The sequence below is a fragment of the Salvelinus namaycush genome, chromosome 7 (assembly GCF_016432855.1).
Source record: "Salvelinus namaycush isolate Seneca chromosome 7, SaNama_1.0, whole genome shotgun sequence".
Lineage (NCBI taxonomy): Eukaryota > Metazoa > Chordata > Actinopteri > Salmoniformes > Salmonidae > Salvelinus > Salvelinus namaycush.
The window spans coordinates 29,128,782-29,146,018 of record NC_052313.1 but is presented as its reverse complement, the minus strand read 5'-3'; the positions used below and the strand labels follow the sequence as shown (position 1 = coordinate 29,146,018).

Below are 17,237 nucleotides of genomic sequence, written 5' to 3'. Positions count from 1 at the left end.
TTTGGGCAGAGGTCAGGTTAGATGAAGTGAGGAAGAACATATATCACTAATGTTCTGGATAGCAACAGAGATGTATTGGCTGTTCAGGTGTGTAAGGAGGGGCTCAGCATAGGAGAAAGGGTTAAATATCAGTGCTTTTGTGAATATGTTCTTTGTCTTATGCAGCTGTATGACCCAGTGCGTGAATAAACTTGGTTTGAGCTTGGTTAAGCGTCCGTGAGTTTTTGTACTCGGTTTATTTAGACCCTAACAATAATTAAAACATTCTAAAGCGCATGCATCAACTCAGCAGGTTCATCCCTACAGAAGCCTACAGCTTGGGTCTCCAAATTTCATCCACTCAAATTGAGGGCACACGATTAAAATTTGGAATATCAGCACAGCTATTTATAGCCTACTTCGCTTTGGAAAAGGGGCCACAATACATGTCATGTTGATACGATTTTCAGTTTGCATCCATATGACTGGTTTCACATTCGTGTCCAAAGATCATCAGGAAAAATCATCTACAACGATTGCTATGTGTATGTGCAATCCTCTTCTACAAATGGATTACTCATTTACCTAGCTCTTATCAAATGCTATTATCAATTATAAATACCACTGCATGGAGAATGCTGTTATTTCTATTGGAAAAAAGAAAGTAGATCATTTTTCCACTTGGTTCGCTCGACCTTATTCACCTTCATTTCTTAGATCGCCACCGCAAAACGCGTAGCGGGTGAATAGCATGCAATTCTCTTGCTTAAGTTAAAGGTCAGAATACGAATAGAGAGAAAATAGCATAAAACGGGAATTGCGTTCCATTTACGCTCGCTTAACACGGGTCGGAATCGGCCCCATTTAACACACACAGGCAAACCCTTATCTTTTCAATTTGGGTTCTTACCCCCCTTCCCAATCGTATGATAATTCAAGACAGGCCCAGGCGTATATAATGGCATCGTACTAGCAGGCTAGCTTGAACACCTTGACTTAGCCTGTCTCTCTCCGTCTTGCTATTGTCACGTGTATTACAGTTAGAAGTGAATTAGAAGGCTGCCCATTTCTCCTAGTCCAGTTTGTCTCAGTAGTGACCTCCGCCTGTCTCTCCTATCCAATCAGGTGTTGAGGAGCGTGCGAGCTGACAGAAGCCTGGCCAATGATGGACTTTCGTCTGCTCTCCTGGTGGTGTACTTGGACTCGGCAAAGAACCTGCCGGTGAGCTGGATGACAGGACTGTTCAGTTAAAGTGGTTCGGGTTGAAGGAGTGTTCTGGTGGTGAAGTGAGGCACAACATTTTTGAATTGCTGCAAGTAAAAGCAAATTACAGGGCGGTTGATTTGGCATACTGTACATGATAACATTTACTGTAGAATTATTACATTTTTCCCATGCTATACACATTCATGCTCCATGCTATACACATTCATGTGTTACAGAGAATAATGTAATATATTTCTGGACATATTCTACTCCACCCAAGGGAGCTATTGTGAATCACGTCAAATAGAACTTGAAAATAATTTTCCAAAATATTTTTAACACAAGCATTTTCAGTACACATTTTCAGGTGTAGTTGTGCAAACATTGCACTGGAGTTTAGTCCAACATGCCATAGTTTACTGTTTTCATCTCAACCCTGTCTATCTGTTCTTCCACACCTTTAACATGACATGAGCACCTCAATGGATTCATTTGTGTATCTGTCTGTTGAAACTCCTTTTTTGTCTCCTTCTTCAACACTGTGGTTTTACCTTTGACCTTAACCCACAGATATGGGTCAATATCAGCCCAAGACAGTCAACTCCTAAATGAGCCTGTCAGAGTCTTAGCCTCTTTAGTGTCTTAGCCATACTTTATTTAACTTCTTCTCTCCCTGTTCTTTCCCTATAAAGAGTGTCTTTACAGGGAGCTTTGGGTGTGGAAACTTAAAAGAGAGGAGAGCATCTGGCCTAGTATTTTGTGAGAACAATACCTCAATGTATAGAACCTTATTTGTGAGTCCTCCGGTACTCTGCATCCTAGAGTTAGCATTAGCAGTGTGTGGTGGGGTTGAACCGTAACAGACTATCTCTGGTGCAGGGCGTCGTTCGGGTGCGCTCTTACTATCACTAAGGTAGTGGGAGCGTAGCCGAATGACGCCCTGGACCAGAGCTAAGTAACAGACCTGCTGCAGTGAGTCTTGTACCATAAAGCATGTCGATTGACTCTGCTGCATGGTTCTAAATCCAATAATATTATTATACAATTTTCGATAGCGGGTAGATCATGAATATTTATCTTATAGACTAAATAATAATTCCAATAACTCAGGATAGAGGATAGTGCTTCATCTTTCATCCAACAACAAGGTGCAGGCAGGGGAAATATGGTTTCCAAGAACTATTGATTTGAAGGTCTCGGCGTATTTGATTGAGGGGGCTATTTGTGGCGCATTACTTTAAGGATGTGTTGACGGCTGTTGCTTTTAGTGTCTGTCTAGTGGACAGTTAAGTCTAAGTAAGAGAATATGGAAATACTGTCAGATCTCTTATTAGCTTGAGCTAAACAACATCCCCCATCACAAGTTCCTCCCAGCAATTCATTCTATAGCTTCTCCTGAATAGAAATAATCTTTTCATTCTCCTTCTCCATACAGCTTCTCTTTTATACTGCCTTCTCCATTCATTATAATGTCTTGCTTTGTTATCTATTGTTCATAGATGGACCTTATTTATATCTTGGACAATCCTCTCGCTTTATTTATTGGCTGTCTCCTTTCCTTTTCCATTCTCTATGGATTGTTGTTGTTTTCATACCGCTTGATACAACCTAATCTAGCTCTGGTCCAACCCGTCGTTCGGCTACACTCTCACTAACGACGTCCTGGACCAAAGCTAAACCTAATCATACTTATTCCCCCCATCCTACTAACTCCGGGTGTGATTTTTCTCCCCATCTCCCCCCCCTTTGGATAAAAGAGCGACCTGTTTAATTTCAACCATGACGTGTTGAAGCAAGCCTCTGTCTATAAATCCCTGAAGGTAAAGTAAGAAAGTGGGATGATGCATGCCATGCACAGATAGCACACATAGACGGCTTATATGGTCTCAGTCTGTGTCCTTCCTTGCTTTGTGCCATCAAAATTTACTTTTTTTTTGTTGATAATTTATGGTAAACGCATTGTTTATTCATTGTGAGTAATTGTTTATTCACACTTTGGAGATGGATGATCACTCTGTCTATGTCTGTCTGTACTCTTTTATCGCTTCAAGCATCACGTTATAGCATTTCATTTACTGCACACAATGAGAACTGGATTTTCACATACCTGGACCTTTACAAACCAGGGGCCGTATGTATCAAGCATCTCAGAGTATTAGACTGCTGATCCAGGATCAGGACCCCCTGTCATGTAATCTTATTCATTGTGATCTCTAATGTAAAATCGGAGCTCCTACTCTGAGACGCTTGATACAAATGGCCACAGATGTTTAATGACATGCACTATAATGTTCATCAAAGCTCAAAACATGTTCATTTGGTAGATGAAGAAAGAGGGAGAGGTAGAACTAGAGGGGGATGAGAAATCAAAACCTCACTCACCCTCTACACTCAAAAATATGCTGGGTTAAAAACAACCCAATTTGGGTAAATATTGGACAGAACACACGTTGGGTTATTTTGACTCAACCAGTTGACCCAACCAATTTGATTTTGGGGTTATTGATGCTGGGTTATTGAGCTATGACCCACCCTGTCAGATCAGAAGACTGGATGCGTGGCTTAGTAGGTTGTGGCTTTCAGATAGTTATTTTTGGCCACCCGTGCAGGTAAACGTAATTATGGTTCATGTTCTGTTGTATTGTCATCATATGTTAAGGTTGCGCACACTTTTGTATCTTTTATGAGGTTTACACAAGAGTATGAGTTCCTCACGTGCCTATGCATATCCTAATGTTGGGAGAGTTACCACTTTGTTATAATGTTTAAGTAATAATGTTATTACATTTATATTAAAAGGAGACATGGCCTGGGGGTGAGCTTCCAGATAATTATTTTTTGACCACCCATGAAAGTAAAGGTAATTCTTGTTCATGTTGAGTTTGTACATTGCAAATCAACATTTTCCTTCAATATTTTTGCACATTACATATCTTAATATAAATTTAACAAAAATGTTTTTAAATATAACAAAGTGGTATCTATATCAACATGGGAATATGCATGGCCAGTTGAAAAACTCATATTCTTTTATAAACCTCATTAAAGCTACAAAAGTCTCATTGCTCAATCTTAACATGTGATGGCAATACAATAGAACAGATTAACCGGAATGACATTTACTATCACGAGTGACCAGAAATAACTATATGAAAGCCATGCCCCTACTAAGCCACACCTCCAGTCTTCAAAGAAAGCAACCCAACTAAGTGACCCAACTGGCTGGGTTAAAATAACCCCAAATGTGTTCTGTCCACTATTTATCCAGCGCTGAGTTGTTTTTTACACAGCATTTTTTAGAGTGTGCACATTTTAATATAGAGCTTGGACTAATACAATAATTTGTCCTGAATGTAAATCTGCATTTGACCATTCCTTTTGACTTCTGACTAAAAACCTATTCTGGCATGTGATAGTTTGGGGTTGTGTCTCTCTCAGGCTGTTTTATAATCAATCTTTTTTTATCAGACTAAAGCCATTTCCAGGAGGTAGGGATGCACTTAAGTTTGGTAACTTTAGACTCATACACTGGATGTGTCCAAAATGGCACCCTATTACCTATATAGTGCATTACTTTTAACCAGAGCCTACGGTATGGGCCCTCCTCAAAAGTAGTGCACAACACAAGAGATAATGGTGGCATTTGGGAAACACACATTGTTATATGCACAAGGTATCTATTATAAACCGGTTGCCAACAGTGAAAGTTCTTGGATTTCAAAGCTGAGAAGGAGCTTGAAATCAGAATGAAGAATTAAGACCAAGGTTGACAATTTCCTAGCTACTGTGCATTTTCCCCAAAAAACGTATAAATAAGGAATAGGGAACAATTTGGGATGCAGCCTAAATGATATTCTCTTTTATCTCAGGATAGACACTCCTACCCATTTTATCAGTGATTTTCAGTGTGTTTCTACTGTATGACAACTTTGTTACTACAATTAGCTGAAGAATAACAATGTTTTCAGTGTGTGTTTATGTCTTAGTAACACTCGTTCAGAGCCACTCTTTTCCTGGTCATCTCTCACAGTCCGGCAAGAAAACGAGCAGTGAACCAAGTCCTTACGTCTATTTCACAGTTGGGAACAAATCATTTGAGAGTAAGGTAAGAAACTACAGTGGGCATGGTTTCTGTAGATAATTGGAAATGATAATTGAAAACCTCATATTTCTCTTACACTTTGAGGATGTTTTAAACCTCCAATAGACATGGTCATATAAATAAATACAGTTATTCTATTCCATTGTATTCTATTCTATATGTGTTGTCTTCAGATCCGCTATAAGACCAATGAGCCAATGTGGGAGGAAGCCTTCTCCTTCCTTGTCCATAACCCCAGGAGGCAGGAGCTGGAAGTGGAGGTACTGTCACACACCTTAGTTAACAACTATGTACTGTACATTCATATTTATTTTTCACCATATCACAACTGGTAGGTGATCTATAGTGCATTCGGAAAGTATTCAGGCCCCTTGGCTTTTTCCACATTCTGTTACGTTACAGCCTTATTCTAAAATTGATTAAATTGCTGTTTTTTTCTCATTAATCTACACACAATACCCCATAATGACAAAGCAAAAACTGTTTCTTTGGACATTTTTGCTCATTTATTGGAACCCCCCCCCCAGAAATATCACATTTACATAAGTATTCAGAACCTTTACACACTACTTTGTTGAAGCAGCTTTGGCAGCAATTACAGCCTCGAGTCTTCTTGGGTATGACGCTACAAGCTTGGCACGCCTGTATTTCGGGAGTTTCTCCCATTCTTCTCTACAGATCCTCTCAAGCTCTGTCAGGTTGGATGGGGAGCGTCGCTGCACAGCTATTTTCAGGTCTCTCCAGAGATGTTCGATAGGGTTCAAGTCCGGGCTCTGGCTGGGCTACTCAAGGACATTCAGAGACTTGTCCCGATGCCACTCCTGCGTTGTCTTGGCTGTGTGCTTAGGGTTGTTGTCCTGTTGGAAGGTGAACCTTCGCCCCAGTCTGGGTCCCTGAGCATTCTGAAGTAGGTTTTCATCAAGAATCTCTGTACTTTGCTCCGTCCATCTTTCCCTAGATCCTGACTAGTCTCCCAGTCCCTGCCGCTGAAAAACATCCCCACAGCGTGATGCTGCCACCACAATGGTTCACCGTAGAGACGGTGCCAGGATTATTCCAGGCGTAACGCTTGACATTCAGGCCAAAGAGTTCAATCTTGGTTTCATCAGACCAGAGAATCTTGTTTCTCAAGGTCTGAGTCCTTTAGGTGCCTTTTGTCAAACAGGCTGTCATGTGCCTTTTACTGAGGAGTGGCTTCCGTCTGGCCACTGACCATAAAGGCCTGATTGGTGGAGTGCTGCAGTGATGGTTGTCCTTCTGGAAGGTTCTCCCATCTCTACATAGTTACTCTGGAGCTCTGTCAGAGTGACCTTCTGATTCTTGGTCACCTCCCTGACCAAGGCCCTTCTCCCCCAATTGCTCAGTTTGGCCAGGCGGCCAGTTCTAGGAAGAGTCTTGGTGGTTCCAAACTTCTTTCATTTAAGAATGATGGAGGCCACTGTGTTCTTGGGGACCTTAAACGCTGCAGACATTCTTTGGTACCCTTCCCCAGATCTGTGCCTCGACACAATCCTGTCTCTGAGCTCTACTGATAATTCCTTCGACTTCATGGCTTGGTTATTACTCTGACATGCACTGTCAACTGTGGGACCTTTATATAGATAGGTGTGTGCCTTTCCAAATCATGTCCAATCAATTGAATTTACCACAGGTGGACTCCAATCAAGTTGTAGAAACATTTCGAGGATGATCAATGGAAACAGGATGCACCTGAACTCTATTTCGAGTCTCATAGCAAAGGGTCTAAATACTTATGTAAATAAGCTATTTCTGTTTTTTATGTTTAATACATTTGCAAAATATTCATTATAGGGTGTTATGTGTAGATTGATGAGGATTGTTATTTTATTTGATCCATTTTAGAATAAGGCTGTAACTAGAGCGCTAGTGGAGTAGGTCATGAAGTAGGCCACGTTTTTCCAAGCTCCTGCTGAAATTGCATTTATTTAATACTTTCTTTGCGCTTTGACCCAAAAAGAACTAAGAAACACAGCCTTTGAATGACGTGCTTTACTTTGCTCAACTTTTATTTTTGTGTTAATGTGTAAATGGGGCATAACCTGCAAAAGTTTAAGTTCAGCGGAGACACTGACAAAAGAGAAAACACTACGACCAAGACGAGGAGCTCGAGTTCTTCAACAAATGGGAGCAGCGGCTCCTCCCCACCGAGGATTTGAAGGCCGAGATTCTTGCTGCCTTCAGAGCGGACATTTCATCTATACTCAAGTCGGAACTCAAGGACGCGCTCAGTGAGGACTTCAATTGTATTAAGTTGGAGTTACAAGCAGTCAAGAATGAACTCGCAAAGCATACTGCAGTGGTTCGTACTGAACTGGATACAGTTAAGAAAACTGTCTACGACATGGAACAAGGCTTGTCAACATGCTCAGACGACACGACTACGCTACAAACCACGATTAAGAAAGTCAAAACTGATGTAGCTAGCCTTAAGGAACAATGCATACATTTACAAGGTTATATGCCAATATCAGGATCATGGGGGTAGCTGAGGACCCGGGCTCAAGTTCTACTTCATCGGTCTCAAAGTTATTGAAGGAATCTCTCAAATTGGATAAAGACATCCTTGTAGACCGCTCACATACGGGCTCTCAAGCAAGAAAGCCTGCCGGAAAACCTTGCGTTATTGTAGCTAAACTACACTACTATCAGGATTGTATTGATGTTCTTCGGCGTGCCAGATAATTTGGCCCACTTCGATGTAACAGAGCACCCATTTCTATCTTTCCAGAATATGCCCCCAGCGTTGCTCGTGACCATGCCACTTTCAGCGATGTTAAGAGTCTGCTCTGTGGACGATCAACGTTCTGTATGATGTGGCTTTACCTACCCGGCTCCGTATAACATACAACGGCACCGAGGAAGAGTTCCAAGACCCCAATAAGGCGATGGCCTCCGTAAAGTTGAACATTCTACAGAGGTCGGACGAAGCAAATGGCTGAAGGTTCACCTATTTGGCGATTTAGGGTAATGGACGAATGTGTCTACCACTGCTGACTCAGTCTCTCTTTTGTAGATACTGTATAGCGTTGCCAGTGGTATCAGTTGATATTGTTTATTATTAGGTAGCATTAGTGCCGTAGTTCGGGTGAGTCAATTCTCCTTTTGTTTTACCGTTGTATTTTATTTCCATGAAGCTGCTCATTTCTATTTCTCGATGGTACCCGTATCCAGGGTAGATAAAGCACATTTCTATTATTAGGTTATGTCATTTCTTTAAAGAAGTTGCTGCTGACTTAGTGGTATTGCTGTAAGATGTGATTTATAAAATGTTTTATACTTTCTTTTAAAACAGCCTGGTTTGGGGTTGTAAATGGGTATTTCTTAGTTATTTATAATGCGCAACTTGTTTTAAATCCTTCACTATTTCAGCAGGGCTCTCTACTCGATAGGTTTAGTGTTCCCCACTACAAGCACATCATGTGTGGATATCTTTATGTGGGGATTAGCGGTTACCTTGTTCTATTAGGTGACCAGGGTGGGTTATCTTTTTCATACCAGACTTCAGAGTATTTTTTGTTTGCTTTTTTATTGTTCTTCAACTTTTGGTTTTTTTATTTGCTATTTTTGGGAAAATGTTTAATGGATCAGTTGTTATTGTAATTTGGCATCTATCCTTTTCCCACCTGACTTTACATGGCTAGGCCTAATATCATGAGAGGGAGAGCTGGTTGCTCGGTCACTTTTGCTAGCTGGAATGTTAAATCTTTAAATCACCCAGTGAAACATAAAAGGGTTCTTTGTCATTTAAATTGCCTTAAAGTAGATATCGCCTTTCTTCAGGAGACACATCTCCGCACTTTCGATCACTCTCGTTTAAAAGGAGGGTGGATCGGTCAATCATATCATTCCAATTTTCATTCTAAAACCAGAGGGGCAGCCATTTTAATTAGTAAAAACATACCGTTCGCAATGTCAAGTGTAGAAGCAGACTCAGCAGGCCATTTCATTATTGTAGTAGGAAGACTGTATGATACACCTGTTATCTTGGTTAACATTTATGCACCAAACTGAGAATACAGTTCATTTTTCACAAATGTATTTTCTCGATTTACCAAATATGGACACACACCACCTAGTACTAGGTGGTGATATGAATTGTGTACTGTCGCCCAATCTGGATCGCAGCTCTCCTAAGGTATCATCTTCATCAAAGACAGTATCCACAATTCAGCTATTTCTTAAGACATATGGCATATCTGATTTGTGGCGTTTCCGCAATCCCACAGCTAGGGAGTATTATTTTTTTCTCGCCAGTTCTTAAGACGTTCTCATGTATCGACTACTTTTTCCTAGAGAATAGATTTTTGCCACTTATTACGGAGTGTGATTACCAAGCTATAGTCATTTGGGATCATTCTCCTCTTACTATGAAACTACTTATACCAAATACACAGCCTAATAAATAAGAATTTGTTCTTTACTGACTTGCCTAGTTAAATAAAGGTTAAAAAAAATTATAATAATGATCGCCCTTGGCGGCTTAACTCACTACTGCTACCAGAAGAAACCTTTGTTGCTTTTATATCATCTCAAATGTAACTATTTCACGAGCTTAATCAAACCCCTGGAATGTCTCCTACAACAGTATAGGAATCAATGAAGGCTTATCTAAGGGGCCAAATTATTTTGTACAGCGCAACATTAAGGATGTAACGGCTTTCTTCCTGGGATGAAGGAGAGGACCAAAACGCAGCGCGGCTAGTGTTCAACATGATTTAATAAAGAATATAATTGAACACTACAAGCAACAAAACAATAAATGTGAAAACCGAAAACAGTCCTATCTGGTGCAGAACACAAAGACAGGAAACAACCACCCACAAACCCCAACACAAAACAAGCCACCTAAATATGGTTCCCAATCAGAGACAATGACAAACACCTGCCTCTGATTGAGAACCATATCAGGCATACATAGAAATGGACAAACTAGACACACAACATAGAATGCCCACCCAGCTCACGTCCTGACCAACACTAAAACAAGTAAAACACACAAGAACTATGGTCAGAACGTGACAAAGGAAGTGCAATATTCAACACCAAGGGGAACTTACAAATAAAATCTTTGATTTTAATATGACATATTCAACCTCTTCATTCGCAGATTTACTGAAACAACGTTTAACACTTCAGACAGTTTTTTTTCTTCTTTCAACTCGACAGGCTGAAAATCAAATTAGTAAATCTTGATACAAAAATGATGAACATGAAGAGAAATCGGGGAAAATGCTAGCACACCAGAACCGTAAATCAAACCATACCTGAGATAACAGACGAGCTGAGTAACAAATGTATTGATAATTTAGAGGTCAATTCATGCTTTCATAACTTTTACTGACAATTATACACTTCAGGAATCCGCTGGTAATGCTAACTTGACACCTTCTTTGAGAACTTCCTACAGCTGAGCCTGAGACAGCTGCTGAATTAGAAGAACAGTCTCTGTCAAAGAGATTGTGTTAGCAATTAAATCTATGCAGTGTGGTAAATCCCCTGGACCCGATTTCCGAGCAACTTTTTTTGGGTTGTTTTTAATTCTCAGATTAACTCTCCTTTCTTGCTTTCCGTATTTGAGGAATCATTCTCCTCAAACTCTGCCATGCAAACTTCTGTTAGTCGTGTGCCCTTCAGAGTGACTACACAGAAATGGAAATATTTGGGAATTTGGGTCACACACAATTTCAAAGATCTCTATGAAGCTAATTTCTCTCCCTGGATACTCTGCCTGAAACAGGATCCTGAACACTGGGATTTATTTTCTTTCTATGGGCGGAAGAATTAACACTGTTAAAATGTATGTATTACCTACGTTTTTATACTTATTTCAATGTATTTCTATCTTTCTGACAAAATATTTTTTTATCTTAATAGATAAACTGATATCTGCTTTTATCTGGAACAAGAAAAACCCTTGGATATGTAAGAGCGTATTGCAGATATCTCGCCCCTAGGGTGGTCTAGCACTTCCGAACTTTAAATATCATTACTGGGCAGCTAATATAACAATCATTCTATATTGGATGACAGAAATCCCTGATGTTACAGGTCCAAAATGGTTGACCTTGGAGATCTCATCCTGTGGCCCCACCTCCTTAGCCTTACTCTGCTCAAAACTTGCATTAGCTGAGCCTGTTTCCAAATACACTAAAAGCCCTATTAAGAAACATTCTAAAAAAATCTGGAAACAGTCTAGGCGATCGTTTGGTCTCAGTGAATTTTCAACTTCTGCCGCATTACTAAAGAACCATGCATTCTCTCCATCATTATTTGACCGGGCGTTTCATATCTGGTCTGGAAAAGGGATCTCCTCACTGAACGACTTGTACATTGATTTGGATTTTGCATCTTTTGAACAGTTAGTACAAAAGTTCAATATTCCTAGATCCCATTTCTTTAGATACTGCATTTGCGTAGTTTTGTATCTTCATACTCTAGTCACTTCCCATCACGCCCACCTACCTCCCTTCTAGATTCTATTTTTAAACTGAACCCTTATATCAAAGGAGGTATAAGCTTGATCTATACGTTATTAAACCCGCACAATCTGGATTCCCTGCACTCTCTTGAGACGACATTTGGCAGAGTATGCTTCAGAGAATACATTCTTCATCTATATGTTTAAGACATGCTGTAACTCAATTTAAAATAGTTTGTAGGCTGCATTGCTCAAAGGCAAAATTATCCAATAGACTAGAAATAGATCCCACTTGTGACCGATGTTAGCAGGCTCCTGCTACTTTATTACACAATTTTTGGACTTGCCCGAAATGGACAGATTTCTGGATATCACTTTGAGATGTTTTCTTAGATACTGGAGAGACCTATAGAACCTTCTGCCTTTATTGCATTATTCGGAGTGGCACCACAGGAGGCCCCTCTGAACAGTTATACCGGCAACATGCTGGCATTTACTACTTTTCTAGCTAGATATCTTATACTATTTAAGTGGAAGGATCGGTTTCCTCCTTTTAATCATTGGATAAAGGAAGTTCTCAAGCTAGAGAAAGTACACTACTCCGTTAGGGGATCTGCAATTACATTTTATAATATCTGGCAACCTTTCCTATTGTGAAGCGTCTGTGTGTAGCTGGTGAGATGAGTCAGGCGCAGGACAGCAGATATGAGTAATGAAAGCAATTTTACTCAAAAGTATCACAATACATGTCGTATAAACACAAGGCCACAAATACGGACCGCAATACAATAAACAATTACTCACAAACAAACATGGGGGAACAGAGGGTTAAATAATGAACAAGTAATTGGGGGATTGAAACCAGGTGTATAAGACAAAGACAAAACAAATGGAAAATGAAAAGTGGATCGGCGATGGCTAGAAGGCCGGTGACGTCGACCGCCGAACGCCGCCCGAACAAGGAGAGGGACCGACTTCAGCGGAAGTCGTGATACCTATCCTTTGCAGAAGACACGGATCCAGCTTATTTCACAACTCCATAAACCAACCCAAATTAGAATTTGTATAATTATTTTGACTATTTTTTAACTTTTTGTTTTATAATATATATTTTTATATTTGATTATTCATTGTATATCATGCCTGCTGGTTTTGGTGTGGGGCTCTGTTAGAGCATGGGGGGTTGGGTTTGATTTGGTAGGGGATCCGTGTGTTCTGCCCTCTACCTGTTATGTCTGTTATCTGTATAATCATAGAAAATGCCAAATAAAAAAACCTTTGAAAAAAATAAAAAATAATTATAAGGCTGTACCATAACAAAATGTGGAAAAAGTCAACGGGTCTGAATGCACTGTATTTCTATACACTATGTACTTTAGACACATCTGATGTTTTTGCATGGGTCAAACATTGAGTTTACAGTAAGTGTATGTGAATTATAGGATATCTAATATGTTAACCCTTTGTTGGACTATCTATGCCCAGGTGAAGGATGACAAGCACAAGTGCACCCTGGGTAATCTTACAGTCCCCTTGAGTGGTCTGTTGGAGGAGGAAGACATGACGTTTACTCAGCAGTTTTCCCTGAGGAACTCTGGACCCAGCTCCACACTCAAACTGAAGTTGGCTCTCAGGGTAAGGATATTTATAGCTGCCTCCCAAATGGCACGCTATTCCCTATGTACAGTTGAAGTCGGAAGTTTACATACACTTAGGTTTTAGTCATTAAAACTCGTTTTTCAACCACTCCACAAATTTCTTGTTAACAAACTATGGTTTTGGCAAGTCGGTTAGAACATCTACTTTGTGCATGACAAAAGTAATTTTTCCAACAATAGTTTTCAGACAGATTATTTCACTTATAATTCACTGTAACACAATTTCAGTGGGTCATAAGTTTACATACACTAAGTTGACTGTGCCTTTAAACAGCTTGGAAAATTCCAGAAAATGATGTCATGGCTTTAGAAGCTTCTGATAGGCTAATTGACATTTGAGTCAATTGGAGGTGTACCTGTGGATGTATTTCAAGGCCAACCTTCAAACTCAGTGCCTCTTTGCTTGACATCATGGGAAAATCAAAAGAAATCAACCAATACCTCCGGAAAAAATTTGTAGAACTCCAGAAGTCTGGTTCATCCTTGGGAGCAATTTCCAAACACCTGAAGGTACCATGTTCATCTGTACAAACAATAGTACGCAAGTATAAACACCATGGGACCACGCAGCCGTCATACCGCTCCGGAAGGAGACGTGTTCTGTCTCCTAGAGATGAACGTACTTTGGTGAGAAAAGTGCAAATCAATCCCAGAATAACAGCAAAGGACCTTGTGAAGATGCTGGAGGAAACAGGTACAAAAGTATCTATATCCACAGTAAAACGAGTCCAATATCGACATAACCTGAAAGGCCGCTCAGCAAGGAAGAAGACACTGCTCCAAAACCGTCATTCAAAAGCCAGACTACGGTTTGCAACTGCACATGGGGACAAAGATCATACTTTTTGGAGAAATGTCCTCTAGTCTGATGAAACAAAATATAGCACTGTTTGGCCATAATGACCATCGTTATGTTTGGAGGAAAAGGGGGAGGCTTGCAAGCCGAAGAACACACTCCCAACCGTGAAACACGGGGGTGGTAGCATCATGTTGTGGGGGTGCTTTGCTGCAGGAGGGACTGGTGCACTTCACAAAATAGATGGCTTCATGAGGAACGAAAGTTATGTGGATATATTGAAGCAACATCTCAAGACATCAGTCAGGAAGTTAAAGCTTGGTCGCAAATGGGTCTTCCAAATGGACAATGACCCCCAAGCATACTTCAAAAGTTGTGGCAAAATGGTTTAAGGACAACAAAGTCAAGGTATTGGCGTGTCATCACAAAGCCCTGAGCTCAATCCCCTAGAAAATTGGTGGGCAGAACTGAAAAAGCGTGTGCGAGCAAGGAGGCCTACAAACCTGACTCAGTTACACCAGCTCTGTCAGGAGGAATGGGCCAAAATTCCCCCAACTTATTGTGGGAAGCTTGTGGAAGGCTACCCGAAACGTTTGACCCAAGTTAAACAATTTAAAGGCAATGCTGCCCAATACTAATGCAATGCTACCCACTGGGAATGTGATGAAAGAAATAAAAGCTGAAATAAATAATTATCTTACTATTATTCTGACATTTCACATTCTTAAAATAAAGTGGTGATCCTAACTGACCTACGACAGGGAATTGTTACTAGGATTAAATGTCAGGAACTGTGAAAAACTGAGTTTAAATGTATTTGGCTAAGGTGTATGTAAACTTCCGACTTCAACTGTAAATAACTACTGTACTTTTGACCAGGGCCTATAGAGCTCAACGTTTTGGGGAATAGAGTGCCATTTGAGATGCAACCACAATAGAACTGCTGTCTATTTTCCAAAGTTACTGATTGAAATGTGTAAATAGAACTTCCCATCACAATGTACACTGTGAAGGGGTTACTGTGAATTTGACAGTAGCTTACAGGCAGCTTGGTGGCAAGTAAAATTATGTATTTCATATTGCAGTACAACTACTGTAATTTAAATACGGTATCAGAGCAAGTACTGTGTAATGACACAGAGTACAATACCGTAAAATTAGTGAATGAATGGATGGATCAATTAATTCAATTCATTGAGGGGAGGGGAGGGGTTTGTATTTCACAGTATTTTACTGTATTTACAAGGGATTGGTGCAAGCAGGTTGGCTGCTAGGTAAAGTGTTTACACATTACAGTAGTGATGTTAGGTTTGATATCGGAGCCCCAAGGCATGTGTCGAAATCGCTAAGCAGTGTACTTCAAATCAGTGTGCCGATGCCTGTATCACTTTATCAGAAGCATATGATCAATGACGACCGAAGCTTTGTTTCGTTGAACAATCCCCTGATTGGTTTGGTATTCGTTTTGGTAGAAGACAAATAGGCTATGCTGCGCATGCTCTATGGCATGTGGGACCTCATCTATAATAATTTGTCTGCTCTAAATTATTTTGACCAGCAGGTGCCACTAATGTACACTGTGTTGAACAAAGCCTTGGGTAATACATTTTTTTTTTCAACACAATTTGCTGGAAAGCCTAAATGCTTCAATCAATCAAATGTATTTATTAAGCCCTTTTTACATCAGCAGATGTTACAAAATGCTTATACAGAAACCCAGCCTAAAACCCCAAAGAGAAAGCAATGCAGATGTAGAAGCAGGGTGGCTAGGAAAAACTCCCTAGAAAGGCAGGAACCTAGGAAGAAACCTAGAGAGTCCTCTTCTGGCGATTATAAGAGTATATGACCATTAAGGCCAGATCGTTCTTCAAGACGTTCAAACTTTCATAGATGACCAACAGGGGCAAATAATAATCACAGTGGTTATAGAGGGTGCAACAGGTCAGCAGTAAATGTCAATTTGCTTGCTTTTCATAGCCAAGCATTCAGAGAGAGAGAGAGAGATGGGAGAATTAGATGGAGCATACTTAAGATTACACAGGACACCAGATAAGGCAGGAGAATTACACCAGATAGGACAGACCCTAGTCCCCCGCCACATAGACTATTGCTGCATAGATACTGGAGATTGAGACGGGGGGGTCAGGGGACAGGAAGATCACATCAGTGACTCAACCCACTCAAGTTCAGTATAGTGGGAAAAAGCCTGGCACGATGTGATACACCCCTCCTAGGGACGGCTTGCGAGAGCACTAGCAAGCCAATGACTCAGCCCCGTAATAGGGTCAGAGGCAAAGAATCTCAGTGGAGAGAGGGATGCCGGCCAGGCAGAGGCAGCAAGAGGGGTTCTTCACTCCAGTGCCTTGCGATTCATCTTTGCACCCCTGGGCCAGACAACACTCAATCATAGAACCTACTGAAGAGTCTTCAGTAAATACTTAAAGGTTGAGACCAAGTCTGCGTCTCTCTCTGGATCGGCAGACCATTCCATTAAAATGGAACTCTATTGGAGAAAGCCCTGCTTCCAGCTGTTTGCTTCTAGGAACAATATGGAGGTCTGCGTCTTGTGACCAAAGTGTATGTGTAGGTATGTATGGCAGTACCAAATCGGAGAGTTAGGTATGAGCAAATCCATATAATGCTTTGTAGGTTTGCAGTTAAAACCTTGAAATCAGCCCTAGCCTTAACAGGAAGCCAGAGGCTAGCACTTGAGTATTATGATATTTTTGGGGGGTTCTTGTCAAGATTCTAGCAGCTGTATTTAGCAATATCTGAAGTGTATTTAGTGCTTTGTCCGGTAGCCTGTGAGTAGAGCATTGCAGTAGTGGATTAGCTTTTCTGCTTTATTTTTGGACAAAATGTTTCTGATTTTTGCAATGTTACGAAGATGGAAAAAAGCTGCCCTTGAAATATTTTTGATATGTTCGTCAAAAGAGAGATCAGGGTCCAGAGCGGGTCCATCACAGTTTTATTAGAGACGACTGTACAACCATCTAGATCAAACTGCAGATCTCTTCGTTGCTTGGAACCTAGAACTAACATCTCTGTTTTGTCTGA

At 40.5% G+C, this 17,237-nt stretch overlaps 1 protein-coding gene across 1 annotated transcript in view; it reads left to right on the top strand.

The window, feature by feature from the left end:
- The window catches only part of esyt2b (extended synaptotagmin-like protein 2b), a 48,988-nt gene that overhangs the window by 27,114 nt on the left and 4,637 nt on the right, over window positions 1–17,237 (top strand). Inside the window, exons 11-14 of the mRNA XM_038997265.1 lie at window positions 1,105–1,200; window positions 5,216–5,290; window positions 5,461–5,547; window positions 13,212–13,361. Coding sequence (XP_038853193.1) covers window positions 1,105–1,200; window positions 5,216–5,290; window positions 5,461–5,547; window positions 13,212–13,361 — 408 coding nt within the window. The remainder of the gene's footprint in view (window positions 1–1,104; window positions 1,201–5,215; window positions 5,291–5,460; window positions 5,548–13,211; window positions 13,362–17,237) is intronic.